The sequence below is a fragment of the Notothenia rossii genome (genome assembly GCF_949606895.1).
Source record: "Notothenia rossii genome assembly, chromosome: 3".
In the NCBI taxonomy this organism is placed as follows: domain Eukaryota; kingdom Metazoa; phylum Chordata; class Actinopteri; order Perciformes; family Nototheniidae; genus Notothenia; species Notothenia rossii.
The window spans coordinates 45,862,123-45,877,141 of NC_136901.1; the positions used below are offsets into that span (position 1 = coordinate 45,862,123).

Below are 15,019 nucleotides of genomic sequence, written 5' to 3' on the forward strand. Positions count from 1 at the left end.
CAAGCTTAAACCATAGCTGAGGATCTTGGGTAATCGCTCGAAATGCCTACGTCTGTTTCCGGTTATTTTTATTTTGAAATTCAGTTCCTGACGGACGCCAAAAAAGCCAGAGATTATGGAAATAAACCAATAAATAAAAAAAGGATAATTGTGTGTTATTGTTGAGTAAATAACAGTGTGTTATTTAGAAAAGAATAACAAATTAGAAGGAAAACAAGATTTATAAAATACAGATTTCAGTATTCTGAGGCTCTGAGCCCCATTTCTTTTCCTCAAAGACGGCAGCAAAAGTCCGAAATTATACGATTTAAAATAAAAGCAATAATTGTGGCTTGATATTGAGTAAGAACATGTTTTTATGAGCCACACAGCTTCCGGTCTTCCATGACCCGACCGGAGGAAAAGACGTGCTGCAGGCACGAAACATGCTACCTATAGAAATACAATGCTTTTAAAATCGTTCTGTGTGACACGAAAAAAAGGGGATAATCGTGTTGGTGAACACGAATCAATAGATTACATGTCGTGACCATAACACGAAATGCCGTGAGAGTGGGTTGTATTGTCATACTGATATTCTGTACAAACTGTGAAGTCCACTGAGACAAATGTAACATTTGTGATTTTGGGCTATATAAATAAACATTGATTGATTGATATTGTGTTTACGTCGAGCTGCTTGCATTTAGTTTGAGACGATCTGCTAGCATTGTGTTTGAGACGAGCTGCGAGCATTGTGTTTGAGACGAGCTGCTAGCATTGTGTTTGCGACCAGCTGCTAGCATTGTGTTTGTGACGAGCTGCTAGCATTGTGTTTGTGACGAGCTGCTAGCATTGTGTTTGAGACGAGCTCCTAGCATTGTGTTTGAGACGATCTGCTAGCATTGTGTTTGAGACGAGCTGCTAGCATTGTGTTTGAGACGAGCTGCTAGCATTGTGTTTGCGACGAGCTGCTAGCATTGTGTTTGAGACAAGCTGCTAGCATTGTGTTTGCGACCAGCTGCTAGCATTGTGTTTGCGACGAGCTGCTAGCATTGTGTTTGAGACGAGCTGCTAGCATTGTGTTTGTGACGAGCTGCTAGCATTGTGTTTGAGACGAGCTGCTAGCATTGTGTTTGCGACCAGCTGCTAGCATTGTGTTTGCGGCGATCTGCTAGCATTTTGTTTGCGACGAGCTGCTAGCATTGTGTTTGAGACGAGCTGCTAGCATCGTGTTTGCGACGAGCTGCTAGCATTATGTTTGCGACGAGCTGAAAGAAATGTGTTTGTGACGAGCTGCTAGCATTGTGTTTGCGACAAGCTGCTAGCATGGTGTTTGCGACGAGCTGAAAGAAATGTGTTCGTGACGAGCTGCTAGCATTGTGTTTGCGACAAGCTGCTAGCATCGTGTTTGCAACGAGCTGCTGGCATTGTGTTTGCGACTAGCTGCTAGCATTGTGTTTGCGGCGATCCGCTAGCATCGTATTTGCGACGAGCTGCTAGCATCGTGTTTGCAACGAGCTGCTAGCATTGTGTTTGCGACGAGCTGCTAGCATTGCGTTTGCGACAAGCTGCTAGCATTGCGCGAGCTGCTAGCATCGTGTTTGCGACGAGCTGAAAGAAATGTGTTTGTGACGAGCTGCTAGCATTGTGTATGCGACAAGCTGCTAGCATTGTGTTTGCGACAAGCTGCTAGCATCGTGTTTGCAACGAGCTGCTAGCATTGTGTTTGCAACGAGCTGCTAGCATTGTGTTTGCGACGAGCTGCTAGCATTGCGTTTGCGACAAGCTGCTAGCATTGCGCGAACTGCTAGCATGGTGTTTGCGACGAGCTGAAAGAAATGTGTTCGTGACGAGCTGCTAGCATCGTGTTTGCGGCGATCTGCTTGCATCGTGTTTGCAACGAGCTGCTAGCATTGTGTTTGCGACAAGCTGCTAGCATTGTGTTTGCAACGAGCTGCTAGCATTGTGTTTGCGACGAGCTGCTAGCATTGTGTTTGCGACGAGCTGCTAGCATTGTGTTTGCGACGAGCTGAAAGAAATGTGTTTGCGACGAGCTGCTAGCATTGTGTTTGCGACGAGCTGCTAGCATCGTGTTTGTGACGAGCTGCTAGCATTGCGTTTGCGACAAGCTGCTAGCCTTGTGTTTGCGACAATCTGCTAGCATTGTGTTTGCGACAAGCTGCTAGCATTGTGTATGCGACAAGCTGCTAGCATTGTGTTTGCGACGAGCTGCTAGCATCGTGTTTGCAACGAGCTTCTAGCATTGTGTTTGCAACGAGCTGCTAGCATTGTGTTTGCGACGAGCTGCTAGCATTGTGTTTGCGACGAGCTGAAAGAAATGTGTTTGTGACGAGCTGCTAGCATCGTGTTTGCAACGAGCTGCTAGCATTGTGTTTCACCCTGGAGGAGGAAAGCCCCCTGATCTCTGATGACTGACAGGAATATGAGAGTATGTGCATGGTGTCTCTGTGGGAGGACCACCTCCCAGCTGTCCCCTCCGTCCCCTCCATGGAGACCAGTGGGATTTCTGTCAGAAGCTGCTATTTGGGTTTTTTGGTGGATTGTAAACAGTCCTGGCTGTCAGAGAACGTCTCCTGTGTCTCATCTGAAGCTTTACATACGGGGGTCTCGATCCTCGCTCGGATCAGCAATATTCAGGGATGGATTTATAGACCAGACCTTTAACATGAGTACGTGCTGACTGGATGCTGCTGGAGGGTCATCAGAAGGAGTGATACTACAGTATAAACAGACAGCCGGGACCCCTGAGATGTGTTGGTTCAGTAAATCAGAGTCAGGAAGTAGTCCCAAGGTTTATTGAAAAGTCTCACAATCACCAACCCTGGAGGAAGGCTTTAAACTACCTGGAGTACATTGATTTAGAAACAGAGCTTTGGATATCAGTACATATTGATTTCACACAAAGACTAGCAGAGTCCAGACTGAACCTGGTCCAGGACTGTCAGAGTAAATACCCCCCACCCCCCCGCACTATATCTGCTATATGCTGGTTTATATGGAGCCCTTAATTCCCAACAGAGTCATGATGACCAGAGTCCTGGATCAGGGTTCAGACCGGCAGAGTATCAGAGCTCAGATCATCAGAGAGTCAGCAGCTAGCAGCACATGAAGCGGTTTGAAGACACACACAGGACCAGGACCCACTGCTGGGAACCAGGACCAAGACCAGCTGCTGGGAACCAGGACCCGCTGCTGGGAACCAGGACCAGGATCAGCTGCTGGGAACCAGGACCAGGATCAGTGGCTGGGAACCAGGATCCGTCCTGAAAGAGAAGACGAGGACAGGGACAACTCAAACCCTGATACCTCAGTGAACCGGTCCTTCAGAACCATGTGAGTGCAGAGGACCAGGTCTCAGGAGGAGGTCTAAGCACAGACCGGGTCTGATGGATCTGAAACTTTGAAAGTGAGCTGCTTCACCTCGGGACTTCCTCTTGTAGTAGATGAACCCGGCCAGAGATAAGGTCAGACCCAGGATCAGTCCTGCAGCTCCGATGGCTACCTTGTTCCTCTCAGACTCTGGCATGGAGGGGTCTGAGGACAGACAGGTGGAGAGAGAGAGACAGGTGAGCAGAGAGACAGGTGGAGAGCAGAGAGACAGGTGGAGAGAGAGAGACAGGTGGAGAGCAGAGAGACAGGTGGAGAGAGAGAGACAGGTGGAGAGAGAGAGAGACACATGTGAGCAGAGAGACAGGTGAGCAGAGAGACAGGTGGAGAGAAAGAGACAGGTGAGCAGAGAGACAGGTGAGCAGAGAGAGAGGTGGAGAGAGAGAGACAGGTGGAGAGAGAGAGAGACACATGTGAGCAGAGAGACAGGTGGAGAGAAAGAGACTGGTGAGCAGAGAGACAGGTGAGCAGAGAGACAGGTGGAGAGAGAGACAGGTGGAGAGAGAGAGACAGGTGAGCAGAGAGACAGGTGGAGAGAGACAAGTGGAGAGAGACAGGTGGAGAGCAGAGAGACAGGTGAGCAGAGAAACAGGTGGAGAGAGAGAGGCAGGTGGAGAGAGAGAGAGACACATGTGAGCAGAGAGACAGGTGGAAAGACAGGTGGAGAGAGAGAGACAGGTGAGAGGAGAGACAGGTGGAGAGCAGAGAGATAGGTGAGCAGAGAAACAGGTGGAGAGAGAGAGACAGGTGGAGAGAGAGACACATGTGAGCAGAGAGACCGGTGGAGAGACAGGTGGAGAGCAGAGAGACAGGTGGAGAGCAGAGAGACAGGTGGAGAGCAAAGAGACAGGTGGAGAGCAGAGAGACAGGTGGAGAGCAAAGAGAAAGGTGGAGAGCAGAGAGACATGTAAGCAGAGAGACAGGTGGAGAGAGAGAGACAGGTGGAGAGAGAGAGACAGGTGAGCAGAGAGACAGGTGGAGAGAGACAAGTGGAGAGAGACAGGTGGAGAGCAGAGAGACAGGTGAGCAGAGAAACAGGTGGAGAGAGAGAGACAGGTGGAGAGAGAGAGACACATGTGAGCAGAGAGACAGGTGGAAAGACAGGTGGAGAGAGAGAGACAGGTGAGAGGAGAGACAGGTGGAGAGCAGAGAGACAGGTGAGCAGAGAAACAGGTGGAGAGAGAGACAGGTGGAGAGAGAGAGACACATGTGAGCAGAGAGACAGGTGGAGAGACAGGTGGAGAGCAGAGAGACAGGTGGAGAGACAGGTGGAGAGCAGAGAGACAGGTGGAGAGCAAAGAGACAGGTGGAGAGAGAGAGACAGGTGAGCACAGAGACAGGTGGAGAGAGAGACATGTGGAGAGCAGAGAGACAGGTGAGCAGAGAGACAGGTGGAGAGCAGAGAGACAGGTGGAGAGCAAAGAGACAGGTGGAGAGAGAGAGAAAGGTGAGAGAGAGACAGGTGGAGAGAGAGACATGTGGAGAGCAGAGAGACAGGTGAGCAGAGAGACAGGTGGAGAACAGAGAGACAGGTGATGAGGCAGACCGGTGAGTAGACAGACAGGTGATCAGACAGGCAGGTGATCAGACAGACAGGTGAGCAGACAGACAGGTGAGCAGACAGACAGGTGAGCAGAGAGACAGGTGATCAGACAGACAGGTGATCAGACAGACAGGTGAGCAGACAGACAGGGGATCAGACAGACAGGTGATCAGGCAGACCGGTGAGTAGAGAGACAGGTGATCAGGCAGACCGGTGATCAGACAGACAGGTGATCAGACAGACAGGTGAGCAGACAGACATGTGAGCAGACAGACAGGTGAGCAGAGAGACAGGTGATCAGACAGACAGGTATTTACCCCAGTCAGTAACCAGAGGCTCTCCCAGGCTGACGTGCTGCACCATGCAGGAGATCTTGTCTCCAGACCTGCAGAAACAAAGCAGCATTCAGACTGGACCTGGACCTGGACCTGGACCTGGACCTGGACCTGGACCTGGACCTGGACCTGGACCTGAACCTGAACCTGGACCTGGACCTGAACCTGAACCTGGACCTGGACCTGGTCCTGGACCTGGACCTAACTGGACCTGGACCTGATCCTGGACCTGATCCTGGACCTGGACCTGGACCTGAACCTGGACCTGGACCTGGACCTGGACCTGGACCTAACTGGACCTGGACCTAACTGGACCTGGACCTGAGGTCACATTCACTCCTAATAGTCCGCTTCTCTGGTGCCAGAGGACAGTTTGTTTCATTGCTCCATTTCTCAGAAGGTTCTCGTTCACACGGACCTCAAACGGACTATAAACTTTAAACACGAGTCATGTGCTCGTAAATGCTGTTCAACCATTGGTCAGACATTAAGGGGGGGGGAAACGCAAATCCAGGCAATTTTTATCGGAGCTTTGGAGAATCGGCAGGTTGTTCTCATGCTGCTGTTAATCTGGAGATCAGACTCTAGAGGGACGGGACGTATGATTATACAATCAGACGACATGCGTTAAAAAACATTATATCACATATAATGAGAGACGTCCTGCAGTCAGGAGGAGGTGTCACTGAGGACAGGAGGCTCTGACTTTTATGTATATTTGAAGGAGCATATTTACTTTACACGACACTGTTCAACTCTTCATTCTGCTTCACTTTTTAAAGGTGACCTATCATGCAAAATGCACTTTTGTACGTCTTGTATACATGAATATGTGTCCCTCCCCGGTGTTCCAGGGAACTCACCAAGTGTCAGTAAACACAACCCTCTCTATTTTCCTCCATACCCAAATCTCTTAAAAAGGGGCTGCAACGGATCTGATACAGACTGATCCAGATTTGAACACTTCTATGACGTCACAAAAGTGGCGCTACGGCTATTGGGCCAACTCCACCAATCAGGAGGAGACAGCCACGGACATTGCCGTTGGAAAGCGCTGGAGACGCTGTAGTACATATGCCAGGCCTGTAGATGGTGCTGTTCTCACAGAATCAGCCCATGATGCTAAGACAGTGTTAAATTGAGCGAAATGAGGAATGGCTAAAATGCATGATCTGTTTGGTATTTTGAAAAATAAAAAGTATAAATATGCCTCATAGGTATGGTCCTACACTATATTATTCACATATAGCATGATAGGTCCACTTTAACTGAAGACATCTTGTGACGCGTAAATACTACACTTCCTGTGATTTGGTGCGGACTGCGTTGACAGAGATGAACCGCTCCAGAGTTCAGTAACAAGGGGTCCGAGACCACCTCTTTTAGGACCAGAGTCCGGTTGTTTAGTTCCCTTCAGAGGACTGCGTTCACCCCGACCCAAACGAACTGCACCAAGCGGTGAAAACGCACCAGGGTTTGATTCGACCGGACTATACAAGGCTGTTGTGAATGGACCTGAATAGCTGGATCTAACTGGAGCTGGATCTAACTGGACCTGAACTCACCTGGGCGTGTACTCCAGGTGGGAGTGGACCTGGACCTGGACTCACCTGGGCGTGTACTCCAGGTGGGAGTGGACCTGGTAGTACCAGTCACTGTCAGCCAGCTCTTCAGAGGAAGTGACATCCGAGGTGACTTCCTGTCCGTTCCTGATCCAGCTCACTTTGATGAGTTTGGGGTAGAACTCGTAGACGCTGCAGACCAGCATGGCCGGATGTGATCCACTGGGAGAGGCCGTGGAGTGAAGCCGGACGTAGGGCTTCGCTGTAACACAAATCATCGTTACGTTAGTAATTAGTGGTTAACTACTGTTATTAACATCATCGTTATCGTTAGTAATTAGTGGTTTACTACTGTTATTAACATCATCATTACTTTAGTAATTAGTGGTTAACTACTGTTATTAACATCATCTGTTCCTCTGCCTTGCCTCTGGGCTGTCTACCCAGACCCGTCCTCCGGACCCCCTCCACCCGCCCTTTTCGAAGTTTGGACTTTGTTTGTGTGTTATTGAACGTCTAGAATCCGTCCCTTGAGGGGGGGGGGGGGGGGGGGGTTCTGTCACGATTCTTATGTTATGTCATATTTCTAGTTTTGTATGTCTAGATTTGGGTTTATTTTGCTGTTCTGTTCTCCCTGGCCCTTTCTCATTTCTCTAACTCCCCTCCTCGACTCCCCTCCTCGACTCCTATCCTCAAGACTTAGTCCCGTCCACAGGAGATGCGAGCGGAGGAGTTGAGGAGGGGAGCCGAGGAGAGAGGAGGGGAGGAGGGGAGCCGAGGAGAGAGGAGGGGAACCGAGGAGAGAGGAGGGGAAGCAGCAGGCGGTTAGAGAAATGAGAACTCCTCACCTCTGAGCGGTCTTTTTAAAGAGACGTCCATTAATGATGACAGGAGGCACAGCAGCCCTCTGTCTGATGGACAGATGTGTTCATGACCACTTAGATATTTACTTTGATTCATTCACAGTGCGGTATAATGAGACAATAACAGGCTACAGATGCGGACACACACGGTCAGTGTATGTTTTGGTCATTAGATTTTCTTTTCACAAATGGAAATTCAAAAACAAAAAACGACTGGATATTTGATTTTCGTTTTCAAATTGAAAAATTGAAATTGAAATACAAGGCGTTTTTCTTTATCATGGTCAAAAATGGATTTATTAAACTTAAAACATGGGATGCTTTTCATTTTCTACTTCTCAAAACAAAAAATAAAATCACTAGAAAACAGAAACAAAAATCCCCCCGTTTTTTCATATTCTGCTACCGGAAGTTGTCTTTCAAAATAAGAGCGGAAATAAGGACGGTCAATCCGTGTATCTACGGTCCATTTGTTTTCACAACGAAAACAGCCAAGACACATATTGAGCCCAGAAAATGAATGTTATTAAGGGCTGGAAATATAATAGGCCTGTGTCTAAAATGGACAACACTTTTTGAGTAATCCTCTGTCAATGTCCCCTCCCGCAACCCTGTCTCCTAAAAATTACGTTCCCACAGAGCTAAACTGCATTCTCAATTACGTTTAGCGAGAAACGTATTTCTCCCACGTTACGTTTCTTATGAACGTATCTTTAAGACGTTTATTTTCTACATATCTTTGCCATTTATTGTCTTGCTTATAATAATGATAATAGTCATTTATAAATATAATTTTAGAGCACACATTTGATTTCAGTAGGCGAGGCTGTAATTTCTCCAGCTGTTACTCTCATGAGTGAGGCAGAAGATAAGAGTTCTAACATGCCAAAAAGCTGCTGTCGTTTATTGCACCTCAAACATTAAAACAAATCCAGAGTTACGTGTTTCTGTACTTCCTCTAAGAAGAAAGGACAGTAACAGACATAGCCGTGGGAACATGTTTCAAATGGGGGGTGCTGTGGGGATGACACCAGGGCTGGTTCTGACCAATGTGCTGCCCTATAGGCAAGATTTTAGCTGGCAATGAAAAACCTCTACTAAAGACCAATACACTACAAAAAGAGAAACATATTGACATGGTGGAAAGCTTATATAACAAGGCTTCAAATGTATTTAGTATTATAACATGTTTTAATTGGGGGGGGTGGACTTCACATCCTCTAGGGGGGTCCGGGATGCCCCCCCTTTTTAACATTTTAAAGTAAAATGCTTCAATCTGGTGCACTTTGAGCGCCCAATTAGAGACTGATCTAGCGGATACTACTCTAAAACACCCATATGAAAAAGATCGGTTTGCATTTTATTAATCAAATAAGTATGTGAACATTTCCAATAACCTACCATAGCCAATAACAAATAAATGTAACTTATTTTATTTGTGTTGTTCATTCATATCTTATTTTATCAGTTAACATTTATTTATTTATGCATATTTTTAAATCTCTCCAGTTTTAAACGATATTTTTGGTTTACTGTCCTATAGTATACATTGGAATGATGTCAAACCTGTTTTTATTTATCCTAATAATTATAAAGGTGTGCCTTGGAAATATTTGTTTACATAAACTGTGATCAAAACGTTTGAGACTCACTGAGATAACTTAGACTAAAGTGAACTATCTAAACACTCAGAGTCCTTTACCTCACTGAGCCTCTCAGTCTGACAGGACAGAGCCCTCCCTCCACATTATTGTAGAAACAGCTTCTTATATCCGTTAGCGCAGCAGAAGCTAACAACAATCCCCGCCGGTACCGCGGTATCCCCTCTCTCTATCTCTCTCACTTTGGCTGTGAGCTGCGGGCGCCTGCTAAGCCAACATCCTCCACTTTTATCACTACAGCGCCCATCGTACAGGGCAAATGGAAAATGTAACCGGGGTGAAAAGGGTGTTATCTTTACTTAATTAGGAATGTTGTTACATCAAGGCTGAACATTCTTTTTTTTTGTATTATATCTTGTGGAAGTGCAGATCCCCTGTCCTCCACCAGGGGGTGCTGCAGCACCCTCAGCACCCCTACTTCCCACGGCCATGGTAACAGAAGATCTCTGTGACGCCAGATGTGGTGTTGTTAATGCGATATGATATACGGAAAAAAATTCAGTTTAGGATGGCCGAAGACACTACACTACCCATAATCCCCAGCTATCGTTTGGGACTACAGTCCCGTTGACAAACCCCGTGATGTTGGAGTGGCAGTGCGCCAAGGTTACGCCAAGCGTCAAGCTCTTTGAAATGGAACGAAACCACGGCAGACTATTCAAAACTTGACTCGAACGCCCCCCCAGAACTACACATGCTGGCTGTTGTGTTTCGCAACATGTTCTCTATGGCACGTCTCTACTGGAAATTGTAGTTTTAAAAGACGTTTTCTTTTTTCCCAAAATTAGAAGTTGACAGTATTAAACTGTGTACAGCCCTGGAGGTTTCGGCGATAGGAAACACATTGGTGTGTACACATTTAAAACATATAATTAATAAATGGGTGAAAATCGCTTGTGTCCATAATGGGCAGCATTAATATATACCCACATGACAGCTCATTGTTACTTTGTAATTCTACTCCACTACAATTCAGAGGTTAACCTGGTATTTTTACTCCACTACATTTATTTGAGTTACTTTACAGATTCTGATTAATGATGTGAAATATAAACAACCCTTAAAGCAGACTTTAGTTACACCTGAGTCAAATTCAGGGAAGGTGATTGTCAAGTGCCAACAATCAGGAGATATTTGATAGTTGGTGCTTGAGAAGACTAAACATTTATCTGCAGATCTCTATAAAGTATATTCATTACTCGTTATTCTCTACTAATAGTTCATTAAAGACTGTATATAATGGCGGTGTAGTTATGCAATGAATGAAAAACTTGGGTCGCAGGTTCCTCAACAGTGCATTACAAGACATCTATCAATATGTGTGAATACCTCCACCATTAAACTGTCATATTCTGCACATTTCTTATTCTATCTACATAAGAGTATAATTAATGTGTATAATATCAGTTAAAATAAGTGCTTCAACATAGTTAACATTGCAGGAAAGCAATATATTAGACGTTAAGTACTTTATCAGGCTTAACATTTATCTGTAGATAGATACCCCCAAAGCTTTTTTGAAAGAAGACCTTAACCTAAAGTATTCTTAAATGTTTTAATAAAGGTTAATTAGTTTGTCTGTTTTGCTCATCCTCATATTAATATCTTTGTACATCCTGCTCTAAACTGTTTTATTGTAGAGATCACTGACAGTATCTTCTCGATTTTTATATTTTATATTTCTATCATTGACCTTCTACTTTCCCCCTATGAAAGTATGTACTCTAATATTTTTGTCATCAAATAACATTATTCAACCAAAATAATTCAATAGCGTGATTTGTAAAACATCACAGACAGAAAGGCATATCCGTCATTTAATGGTAAGCTATTGAAATTGTGATTCTATAGATGTGTCTCCCATCACCCAAATCCCCTGACTATTCTCTCACCTCAGTATTTACATTCTGATATTCAGAGAAAATCAACTGCTAAGCTACTGCAGCAAACACATCCTGGCGCCGCCCATGTCTCTGAGTTGTTATTATTTATGTATATGTGGGTTCTGTCATGTTTTAATTTGGTTTGATTTTTTGCAAAACAACTTTCATGTCCCACACCGGTCCTTGTATTTTGAACCGTCTCAGGACCGTGGGGAGTGTTGGCAGATTAAGTAAAGGTGTGCGGCTGGTGCTGTGAGGAAAGAGCAGGCTGTATTTACAATAGGTCTTAATGGAGACATGTTGTTTAATATATTTTCTTATTTTTTTTATTTTCCAACCTAGGAGAGGTATTCCTAAGTTTTTCATGAAAACATATGTCTGAGGAGTGTAGGGTTTGGGAATTATGGCAAGTTTAAAACATTTCTGGGGGAGAATTTTAAGCACTGCTCCACTCTGTTTTGAGATCAAAGCACTCTAGACTTAACGAGCTGCTCCATCCACTCTAATGTTACAATCTGAAAAGGCCTCTCTACCAAGCTCCAAACTAAGTTCAATATCTCAAAAAGTTTAAAAGATATGAAGAATCTGAATAACAAGTTTTATAGCTGAAGGTATTGTGATCATTTGAAAGTTGGAATGAAGTTTCAAGCTGAAAGTATGTGGAAGGGGAGACAGGGTCTACAGACTGACCTGAGAGAGGCAGGGTCTACAGACTCACCTGAGAGAGACAGGGTCTACAGACTGACCTGAGAGAGACAGGGTCTACAGACTGAGAGAGACAGGGTCTACAGACTGAGAGAGACAGGGTCTACAGACTGACCTGAGAGAGACAGGGTCTACAGACTGACCTGAGAGAGACAGGGTCTACAGACTCACCTGAGAGAGACAGTGTCTACAGACTGAGAGAGACAGGGTCTACAGACTCACCTGAGAGAGACAGGGTCTACAGACTGACCTGAGAGAGACAGGGTCTACAGACTGAGAGAGACAGGGTCTACAGACTGACCTGAGAGAGACAGGGTCTACACACTGATCTGAGAGAGACAGGGTCTACAGACTCACCTGAGAGAGACAGGGTCTACAGACTCACCTGAGATAGACAGGGTCTACAGACTGAGAGAGACAGGGTCTACAGACTGACCTGAGAGAGACAGGGTCTACAGACTGAGAGAGACAGGGTCTACACACTGATCTGAGAGAGACAGGGTCTACAGACTCACCTGAGAAAGGCAGGGTGTACTGGTCGTAGAGCTTAACGTTGCCTTGGCAGAACGTCTCCTTCGCTGCTCTCGCCTGGGCCAGGATTGAAGGATCCTGGTTCCAGTTCTCTGCGTTCCTCACACCGTGAGCAGTGTATCCAACATACTCCCCCACACTGCTGTCGAACCTGATTTCCTCCAACTTGTTGAAATAGTATGAGTCTATTAACTGGATGTCCGTCAGCTCAGAGGAGGTGAACTCACAGCGGTGAGTCACATATTCCAGATATCCATCTGAAGCAGAGAAAGAGAGCCAGAGTGAGTCTCAGTGAGTCTCAATGAGTCTCAGTTTGTCTCAGTGAGTCTCAGTGAGTCTCAGTGAGTCTCAGTGTGTCTCAGTGTGTCTTAGTTTGTCTCAGTGTGTCTCAGTGTGTCTCATCTAGTCTCAGTGTGTCTCAGTGAGTCTCAGTGTGTCTCAGTGTGTCTTAGTTTGTCTCAGTGAGTCTCAGTTTGTCTCAGTGAGTCTCAGTGTGTCTCAGTGAGTCTCAGTTTGTCTCAGTGAGTCTCAGTGAGTCTCAGTGAGTCTCAGTGTGTCTCAGTGTGTCTTAGTTTGTCTCAGTGTGTCTCAGTGTGTCTCAGCTAGTCTCAGTGTGTCTCAGTTTGTCTCAGTGTGTCTTAGTGTGTCTCAGTGTGTCTCAGTGAGTCTCAGTGTTTCTCAGCGTGTCTCAGTTTGTCTCAGTGAGTCTCAGCTTGTCTCAGCTTGTCTCAGCTTGTCTCAGTGAGTCTCAGTGTGTCTCAGTGAGTCTCAGTGTGTATCAGTATGTCTCAGCTTGTCTCAGTGAGTCTCAGCTTGTCTCAGTGTGTCTCAGCTTGTCTCAGCTTGTCTCAGTTTGTCTCAGTGAGTCTCAGTTTGTCTCATTTGGTCTCAGTTGGTCTCAGTGTGTCTCAGTTGGTCTCAGTGAGTCTCAGTGAGTCTCAGCTTGTCTCAGTTGGTCTCAGTGTGTCTCAGTGTGTCTCAGCTTGTCTCAGTGTGTCTCAGCTTGTCTCAGCTTGTCTCAGTTTGTCTCAGTGAGTCTCAGTTTGTCTCAGTTGGTCTCAGTTGGTCTCAGTGAGTCTCAGTTGGTCTCAGTGTGTCTCAGTGTGTCTCAGCTTGTCTCAGCTTGTCTCAGCTTGTCTCAGCTTGTCTCAGTGTGTCTCAGTGTGTCTCAGTTTGTCTCAGTTTGTCTCAGTTTGTCTCAGTGTGTCTCAGCTTGTCTCAGTGTGTCTCAGCGTGTCTCAGTTTGTCTCATCTTGTCTCAGCTGGTCTTAGTTGGTCTCAGTTTGTCTCAGCTTGTCTCAGTGTGTCTCAGTGTGTCTCAGTTTGTCTCAGCTTGTCTCAGTGTGTCTCAGTGAGTCTCAGTTTGTCTCCTCTTGTCTCAGCTTGTCTCAGTTTGTCTCAGCTTGTCTCAGTGAGTCTCAGTTTGTCTCATCTTGTCTCAGCTTGTCTCATTTGGTCCCAGTTTGTCTCAGCTTGTCTCAGTTTGTCTCAGTGTGTCTCAGCTTGTCTCAGTGAGTCTCAGTGTGTCTCAGTTTGTCTCATCTTGTCTCATCTTGTCTCAGTGAGTCTCAGTTTGTCTCAGTTTGTCTCAGCTTGTCTCAGTTTGTCTCAGTGTGTCTCAGTTTGTCTCATCTTGTCTCAGTTTGTCTCATCTTGTCTCAGCTTGTCTCAGTGTGTCTAAGTGTGTCTCAGCTTGTCTCAGTTTGTCTCAGTTTGTCTCAGCTTGTCTCAGTGTGTCTCAGTTTGTCTCATCTTGTCTCATATTGTCTCAGTTTGTCTAAAGCTTGTCTCAGTGAGTCTCAGTTTGTCTCAGTTTGTCTCAGTGTGTGTCAGTTTGTCTCAGCTTGTCTCAGTTTGTCTCAGTGTGTCTCAGTGTGTCTCAGTGAGTCTCAGTGTGTCTCAGTTTGTCTCAGTTTGTCTCAGTGTGTTTCAGTGTGTCTTAGTTTGTCTCAGTGTGTCTCATCTTGTCTCATATTGTCTCAGCTACAGTGAATACAGTAATATCAGAGTTATGGAGGGTACCTGCTGTGCAGACGCTGAGGAAGAGCAGGCAGACGCTGAGGAAAGAAGCCATGGTCCTCTCTTGACTTCTCAAACTCTGACACAGTTTCCCTGAGAGCGCTCTAACAACCAGAGAGACGTCAGCTGACCTGCAGCGTCATCTGTTGCTAGGGAGACCATCCAGGCTAAAGTCACCCAGAGAGAAGAGAGACGTCAGCTGACCTGCAGCGTCATCTGTTGCTAGGGAGACCATCCAGGCTAAAATCACACAGAGAGAAGAGAGACGTCAGCTGACCTGCAGCGTCATCTGTTGCTAGGGAGACCATCCAGGCTAAAATCACCCAGAGAGGAGAGAGAGAGAAGAGAGAAGACTGAAACACAGAGAGAAGACTGAAACACAGAGTAAAGAATGAAACACAGAGTAAAGACTGAAACAGAGAGAAGACTGAAACACAGAGAGAAGACTGAAACACAGAGTAAAGACTGAAACACAGAGAGAAGACTGAAACACAGAGAGAAGACTGAAACACAGAGTAAAGACTGAA

At 45.9% G+C, this 15,019-nt stretch overlaps 1 protein-coding gene across 1 annotated transcript; it reads right to left on the reverse strand.

Moving 5' to 3' along the window:
* Positions 1-2,783: 2,783 nt before the first annotated feature.
* Positions 2,784-14,653, reverse strand: LOC307031118 (H-2 class II histocompatibility antigen, E-S beta chain-like). Its single transcript, XM_079667900.1, has 6 exons — positions 14,496-14,653; positions 12,458-12,730; positions 6,879-7,092; positions 5,251-5,318; positions 3,424-3,537; positions 2,784-3,266 (listed from the first exon to the last, which is right to left on the reverse strand). Exons 1-6 carry the CDS (start codon positions 14,545-14,547, stop codon positions 3,241-3,243), a joined length of 747 nt encoding a protein of 248 aa, XP_079524026.1. The 5' UTR covers positions 14,548-14,653; the 3' UTR covers positions 2,784-3,240.
* Between the last annotated feature and the right edge of the window lie 366 nt (positions 14,654-15,019).